This window comes from Branchiostoma belcheri, unplaced genomic scaffold (assembly GCF_001625305.1).
Source record: "Branchiostoma belcheri isolate BF01 breed outbred unplaced genomic scaffold, Haploidv18h27 scaffold43, whole genome shotgun sequence".
In the NCBI taxonomy this organism is placed as follows: domain Eukaryota; kingdom Metazoa; phylum Chordata; class Leptocardii; order Amphioxiformes; family Branchiostomatidae; genus Branchiostoma; species Branchiostoma belcheri.
The window spans coordinates 2,549,045-2,557,449 of NW_017804054.1; the positions used below are offsets into that span (position 1 = coordinate 2,549,045).

The window sequence follows — 8,405 nt, forward strand, 5'->3', positions numbered from 1 at the left end:
AATTGCAACAAGCTATATTCCAAACCTAAACAGAGAAGGCGATTGATGTACTAATTTTAGATTTCTATTTATAATCTTTTATAAAACTCCATTTTTAAGATGGTATTCAGGTTTTGTATTCTACGTTGCCATAATTGGGTTTGTGGTTTTATAATGTGCAACAAGTACTGAAAAAATGCAATTACTATATAAATAACTCTACCGAGTGTTTTCCATAGTCTTTTGTTCGCGTCTGTTATTAGAAATCTGCTCATGACGCTTGATCCTCGTTGATGCTAAATATACAGTGCGTTTGCATGTGTGTTTTATTATTCCATTTATAACAACAGTGCGTTCGTACTATTGAAAAAACGAAAACAGTGACGATAGAACTAGCTGTATTTTTCAAACGTGTATTTAAATAGTGTTACATAAAATGTATTGAGAAGAGTCAAATGCTCATATTTTGCATATTAGTTTGGCTGATACAAACGGAACATTTATGCAAGTGTAGACAAGGTCCGAGTAAATAAGTCTTTGAGCGTAGCTCCGTTGATTATCTTATTTTTGTACTAATGATTTGTGCATGTGTAGTTAGAGCGGCTTATTAGATTAACTGACAAAACAAGGCTTCCAATTAGTGGTCTTGGCAAAGGGTTCTAGTATCGACCATGCCCTTCTTCTCGGAATTCGTCAAGTAAACTTTATTTTTAGTCTGCACGTAGGCACACTTCGTTAGAGCTTTGCGAGTTGCCCAAGTGCGGTCCTGTGGTGGCAATTTGTTCGCAAGTACCTCCTCCACTTGAACTTTTACATAATGCCTCGCCTCCGCATTGAGATTGTCAGTGGAATCCTAAATGATAGCGTTTGGAAAGCTAGAGCCATAATTGGCCTTAATGCATTTCACAATATATCCGATCCTTTTGTACAAAACAAGGTATTCCAATTATTGGCCCTGGTGATACATTTTAGTATCACTCGTAGTTTCGTATTTTTTTTACTTAAATTATGCTTTTCTGTCTATAAGGATGCAATTTTTTTTCTATTCTAGTAAACCTCATTGTAGGTCTACTAGAGAGGTCTTATGGCGCCGATTTTGTTGGCAATAACCTCCTTCACTTAAACCTTTACGTAATGCCTCGCCTCCGCATTGAGATTGTAAATGGAATCTTAAATTATTACCTTTGGTGATGTATAGAGGAATGTGTGGCCTTTATGCATTTCCCTTTATATATATTTGGCCCCCTTGTACAATAACAAGATATTCCAGTTATTGGCACTAGCCATACGTTTTAGTCGCACTCGTCTTTTTATTTTTTTCTGTCTATATGAATGCAAACTTTTTTTTCTATTCTGGTAAGCCTCATTGAAGCTCTACTGGGGAGGTCTTACGATGGCGATTTGTTGGAAATTATCTCTTTCGCTATAGCGTTGAGTATACTTAAGTTCTCACTCTGCAATCAATGTGATGGTAATTTCAAACACCACATGGAGTCATATCCTCCATTAGCCTGCACACCGCCGGGGATTGAGCCAGTCGGACTACCACATCTACAGGGTCCCATCGGTATTCCAAAAAAATTGTTATGGATGACATCAGCGCGCATTAATTTTCGCTTGATTTTGGAAATAAAAACAAGAAATCTTCTTGCCCTCTTGTCAACATGCCGAAATGGACAAAGATGTCTGTTGCCTTGTCGGAACGTGGATGGCATTTAAATATTTGCGGAGAGGAGACAAGACAAGACTTGTTGTCTTTTACTCAGATGCAGTGAAGTATTCCATTCCTTTTATGTTGTTGTTTATGTTCCTGATGTTGGTTGTGTATATGTAATGTTCCCACTGAATCAAAACCATGCCATTTGTACAATGTTTGAAGACCTGTTTTTCAAAGTTCTTTCAGTGACAAATGGATGCTGTAATAGTTGTAAGTAAACTTACCACAATAAATGTATCTTTTCTTGTTTAATGAAGTTTATGACCGTCACGCCAAAATATGAAAATACAGCAATCTCTTTTTATTTAGCCTGCCTTTTTTCGTCCTATCGCATTAGATTTTTAGTCTGCGGATCCATAGATTTTACTTTCCTTTGCTTTATCCAAAGTACTGGGCAAGATGCCATTGAATTCAAAATGTAGTAAGTATCTGGATAAATTCCCTAAGTAGCCAGATGTTTGAAAAGTCATTTAGCGCACTCCATTGGCGACTGAGAATGCACCGGCCTTTCTTTTCTAATTCTTCCTCTTGGCAAAGTGTTCTAAATCTAACCAAACAGGATGTATATATGATTAATGTATATATGAGGTTGCATGGCTTAACGGCAGAGCATTCGGCTCAGAACCAAGAGGTCCCGGGTTCGAATCCTGCCAAGTCACCAACCTTGTGTCCTTGGAAAAGGCACTTTACTCGACTTTTTTTTACTTCTCTTAGGTGAAAATGAGTATGCCAGACTGATAATTATCATGATCGTGGGTATCAAAATATCATCGAGACATTCCTGATGACCAATCACACTGAGCAAGCCGGTTCGAACGTTTTTAGTATTTTATTAGTATTCTGGTATCAACTTCATCCATGTTATTGGAATTTGCACTAGTTTAAAGGCATCAAATGCAATTTCAGGGCGGTAAAAACTGAAGATACTCTGAACAAAGCAACCCCTATGATATTCACACATGCTGCCTCAAATATGCACTTTTGAATCAGTATTCATACATCTATTTTGGGCATTTAAAACTGCAGAAACAAGTCCCAAGATGAGGGTCATTTTCTGGGTCGTACCCTAAAAATCATCTCTGGATCTTTCCAGTAACAATTTTTCGTCACAATTTTGGGACGTTTTGCTTTTTGTTTGTTTATATACATTGGCATAGTGCTGTTCAACTTACAAATCATATGTTGTATAAGTCACTACAATATTATTTTTTTTAAATCTGTTTCCCAAGCCCTAAAACTTGCACTGGATGCCTGTAATTTTGTAAATCTTGTGAAAGTCAGGTCTTCCAGGCGATTTTAGGCACGTCATTTATTCGCCTCCGCTTTCGCCTCCGCGGTGTCAGAAGCAATTCTGTAATCTTGCTCAAGGCTGGCCCACACCTTACGAGTTTATATCCTTATCTGATATCTCATCCAGGGTACCCACGTACCGCCTCCGATCTACATCAATCTCTGAGACATTACAAAATGACAGCTGTCTTCGTCTTCGTGTTTTTGCTTTGATCTGTAATCTATACTTCCATTGCCACCCACATCAATCTAGCCTCCTTCGCAGTCTTGTTGGGCGTCGGCGTCATTTTTTTTCTGTGAGCGACGCGAGTAATATGCCGCCGCGAGGAACGATTTGCTGCCGAGGGAGTTTTTGCCGCGGAGAGAAGGATTCGTGTTCCTGTTGCTACATCAATCGTTCTTACTGATACAATAAATGCCTCCACGTCAAGGATCCCATCCATAAAAAGTTGCAAGTCTTCTTTCTCATCCAGGTTACCCACGTACCGCCTCCGATCTACATCAATCTTCTAGACATTAAAAATGACAAATGAGCTTTTTTCGTTTTGGTGTTTTCGTTTTGATCTTCAATCTTCACTTCCATTGCCACCCACATCATACGTTCTAACTGATACAACAAATGCCTCCCCGTAAGAGAGCGCATTCAATAAAAATTCTGCAAGGTGGGTTTATCAATTGCAACTCAAACAAAAATGACAGATAGCTGGCGTTATTGCTTTCAGTCGCAGTGATCCTACATCTGACAGCTTTTCCAGGTTGGCCTCGGTACATGTCAGGCAAGAAAATATCTACCAGTCTTCTAGTTTTCAGAAGATTCCCTAGCCCCTGTTCAACTCTGCCTAGTCTCTAGCTTATATTACATCGTGATGCTGAGAATAATAGCTCCCTCCGATCTTACTTAATAGGCAAGCCCACACCCAGGCCAAAATGTTTGGAAACGTTGGGCAAGTATTTCGAATAACGAGAGTGTCTTCCTTGTCGTAATGGTGCTGCCATAATAGAATGTTATCGGTCTTAGGTGGTGGAAATATGGTTGAAGCTTTTAAGGGGTATTTGAACTAAACACCAGTTCTGGCCGCTTGCAACGGTTATAGAAAATAAACGACACCGTGGAATTAACCAATGCATAGACGCCATGATATATTTCATACTTCGCTAAACACTCGTGTCTCGTAATTATTATAAGATCTTGAGTTATTAGTACTTATCGTAATTTCCAAACAGTTTCACATTACAAGGTCTATTTGTAATTGCATGATTTTTTCGTAATTTAGCAGTATAGAAGTGCGCAATTACAATTATTGCCCAACATTCAGTGATGTTGCAATTAAGCTTAATTATGTCTATTGGGCACGCTGCCGATCATTCAATCAGTAATACTCGTCAGCTTGTGGTAATTAGATTCTAAAATGGACGGCCTGAAGTAAGAACTAATCAAACGTTGTGTCGTTTCGACATAGGCATATGGTCGCCATTGATGTTATTGGTAATGGGGTTTACCGAGCCAATTCTCATAGGCGTTTATCTGTGTGTAAATTAGCATTTTAACCTGAGGGAGATCACAGAGTGATTGTAGATCGACCTTGGATTTGGGTGACCTTTGGTTAATGATGTACAATATAAAAATATGAGTAAAAAAATAAAATAAATAAAAAAAACATTTTACTATGTAATATTTTACTATTTTTTTTCGCAAGGCACATTTTGATGCCAGCACTAATGCTGGTCTGTTTCTTTTTAACGATGTAGGGGTGGGGATATATAAAATACAACGTTGATGGCACTCTTTATTGGTTTTGAATTCAAGGGAGTTGTTGGAGCTCTGAAAATGCCATATCATTCACTATATACTACCAAATGATTGGTCTGGCTAGCTCATGGTTCTAGCAAGCTGCCCAAAGGGCACTAACTACGTCAAAGGAGATAGACTACGCCCGGTAAGGTAATATGTTTCGTTTAATATTTCCTTTGACGCATTGACGTCAAAACATTAAATGCAAATTGTCTCAAGGACAGGGTTGGGCACCTATAGTGTACCCAACTAAGGTAAGGCTAAACGAACACATTCATTTCCTAAATTTGTATATTTTACCTCTCTCGGTCCACCGTGTAAAAATGATATATACTATTTTGTACATTTACCAAATTCTTTTCCAGTTAAGTCGGCTATCACATATTTCAGAGAACCCATCATAGGGCTGTGACGTACTTAATGCTATCTTGCGTTCTTCATTTAAAAGATGTAAAAGACGCCTGGAAGGAAGTTCACCGCCATGGTCGATATGTTTGCGTAGGCGAAAAAAATGTACAAATAAGGCGCCCGTCTTAGATTGGAGCACCATACGGCATCTGGGCACTGATATCGAACAAGCTAGCCAGTTTGGGGGGGTTTTCATACCCAGCAGCGGACTCTAAGCTTGCATGGCTAGTAGCTCACGCGTTTGTACCCATAGATGTGATTGAATTTCATTTGCTTCACCTCCATGTCTCAAACATATGGTGAACGTTTCTCACCTACGCGAATTATTTTCATTTTGCTTCGGCTGGTTACCTGTTTTTTTCCTTTGCGTTTTGAATGCTAAATCGCATCAGTAACCGCAGAACTGATAGCAGATGATATAGCATGACTTCCCTTTCTCCGATGAAGGTGTATATTGAGGCCCTGAACAATACAGGAGGGCCCCTCACCAACCGTACTAGACAAAACGTCGCATTGCAGAATCTCTACGCTGACTTATGGCTCAAGCAATCGACGCCGGTTTTAGTTGTCTTTATTTTGTCGTATCTTTTGATCTTCCTGCTGTGTTTGATCGGGAACATGATGGTATGCTTCGCGATCCTGAGGATCCCCCGTATGCGAACTGTAACCAACTACTTCCTGATGAATCTGGCCGTCAGCGACTTACTAGTCGCCTTCTTCTGTATACCCTTCACCCTGGTGGATAACATCCTTCTCGGTAAGACCTTTCATTATTTCTGTAATGTAGACGTTACTATATGTATGCATGTGATGAAGTCTTTGTCCATTTCTGTACATGTGCATTTTATAGCTGCTACAACCGTACTTAGGCATTTTATATATTTTAGTACCAGTAGCATTTCAACAAAAATGTATTGAATTTTATATCTTCGTATGCATCATCTTCATTTTTTAGTAATATAGACGTTATTAGATTGTATAATTATGTAGGTACATGGTATACTCTTTGTTTATTACCGTCCATGAGCATCAAACTCTTTAACTCTTTCATAGCTGCTACAACCGTACTTATGCATCTTATATATTTATCGGTACCAGAAGTATTATAACCTAAATATATCAAATGTTATATATTTGTATGCACTGCAGTGATACAAATTGAGGAGGACGTTTGTTTATATTTTACATGTTTATATTGAACATATATTTGTGTGTCTTGATCGTTCACATCAATTTTGTAAACGATGCAAGACCGCCTGTAAGTCCCTTGGAAGGAATTGTACGTAGCTTATAAATTTATATTCCTGGTCAACACCAAAGAACATAAAATTTCCACTCACGTTCCTTTAGAAAAGGTGAGAAAAGGGTAACAGCTACCGTGAAAACAATATGCTAAGGCGATAACCTTACATGGAAATTGGTGTCATTTTTAAAGGCTGCCGTCAAGGAATGATGATCAATTCCCCATTGACTAATTCGAAAGGTTCCTTTGATGTTTTACAAGGACAGAAGGTTGTACCTAGAGACTGTGATTGACATGAGCCGGTGTTCCCTGTGCAGGTTGGCAGTTTGGGGACGTGATGTGCAGGCTAACACCGGCCGTGCAGGTGGTCTCCGTCGCCGCCTCCATCTTCACGCTAGTTGCGGTTGCCATTGACAGGTAAGCCGATGCATACAAAAAAGTTTAATCCCTTACATGTTGTTACCGCTGATATATTATGTACGCAATTTGCCACATACATATATTCTGTGCGTAGAATGACCATATGCATTTCCTGTCCATTTTGTCCAAAGCAAATTGTAGACGAATTTCACTTCATCATGAAATGCTCTAGATATGATGTTTTACGTAATAAGCTACGCAGATTTATCGAATCTAACACAAGATTTCAACAGACTGGATGCTGTGGACAGATTCATATATATATTTAAATGTAGCAACCCTTACAATGAAAGGTAAATGCATAAAATACTGTTTTGTTATTAGAAAAAATGCCGAAACTAATTAGCCCTACTTGATTGTATACAATGCCATCTCTAGATGTTTAGTACTTAGGATGTGTTGATTTTCATTCTCTACCCTTTTCATTTTGTACTTTGTTCAGTAGCCGTTGCCATACGTTGTACCTTGTACACTTGTCGTGCAATAAAGTTTTACTTCTTTATAACAGATTCTACTCCGTGGTGTACCCCACCGAACCCAAGCTGACTGGAAAGAGCATGCTAAAGATCCTGGTTGCCGTCTGGGTCTTCGCGCTGGTCTTCAGCGTACCGCAAACATTGCTCATGGAAGACAAGCACGAATCATTCGAAGGTGAACTCTTCCTTCACACCTGCAAAGAGAACGCACCCGATTGGCGCCAAGCTTACACGGTCTGCTTGTTTCTGTTCTGTTATGTTGGACCTTTGGGAGTTGTTGTTTTCCTCTATGCTCGTATTGGCTATGCCGTTTGGTCCAAGCCTACTCCAGGCGGAGACACGGCTCCGAATGAAGTCAAGCAAGTGTCTCTGAAGAAGAAGTTAAAAGTTATCAAAATGCTTTTGATTGTTGTAGTGATGTTTGCATTCCTGTGGCTCCCCCTCCACACGATATTCATGCTGTATGATTTTGGCAATCTGGACAAGCAGCAACGTGATATGGTGGATGTTTACATCTACCCTGTCGCGCACTGGATGTCGTATCTCAGTAGTTCGTTAAACCCGATCATTTACGGATATTATAATGAGAATTTCCGCACGGCCTATAAGTCCATGTGTAATTCAGACGTGTCGATACGAGTGCATGATTTGGGTACGCGATCGCCTCGTTCTTGTCGTAGTCATGGGGGAGAAGAGCAGGTAGAATTGAAGACGTTCACTGTGATCGGGGACCGGCTGGCCCCACCGCCACGCCCGATTCCACAACACTCCCCACGGGTCTCTAGCGCCGGGAGTACCCAACAAGTGACGGTCTCGGTTCATCACTCGAGCGATACTGAAGCTTAGTAATATCAAATACATGCCTTACATTTGTGAAGGGCTACAGGTCCTAGAGACACCGATGAGGAAAGTTTCCCAAAGCCTTTTTAATTGTTGCAGATACATGTTATTAGGTTCCACTGTACCCGCACCAGGCTATCACATAAGATAGCTACCACCACCCCCATGCATGTGGAGCAACCTTTAATTCTTGGAAGTCGTTGGCTTTGATCCAAAACGGCTCTTCATCTTTAACACCCG

At 39.9% G+C, this 8,405-nt stretch overlaps 1 protein-coding gene across 1 annotated transcript; it reads left to right on the plus strand.

Annotated features, from left to right (window-relative positions):
- The first annotated feature begins 5,609 nt into the window (after nucleotides 1-5,609).
- LOC109478239 (neuropeptide FF receptor 2-like) lies at nucleotides 5,610-8,171 on the plus strand. The gene is made up of 3 exons (XM_019779696.1): nucleotides 5,610-5,943; nucleotides 6,747-6,846; nucleotides 7,358-8,171. The coding sequence occupies exons 1-3, from the start codon at nucleotides 5,610-5,612 to the stop codon at nucleotides 8,169-8,171; spliced, it is 1,248 nt and encodes a 415-aa protein (XP_019635255.1).
- The last annotated feature ends 234 nt before the right edge of the window (nucleotides 8,172-8,405 follow it).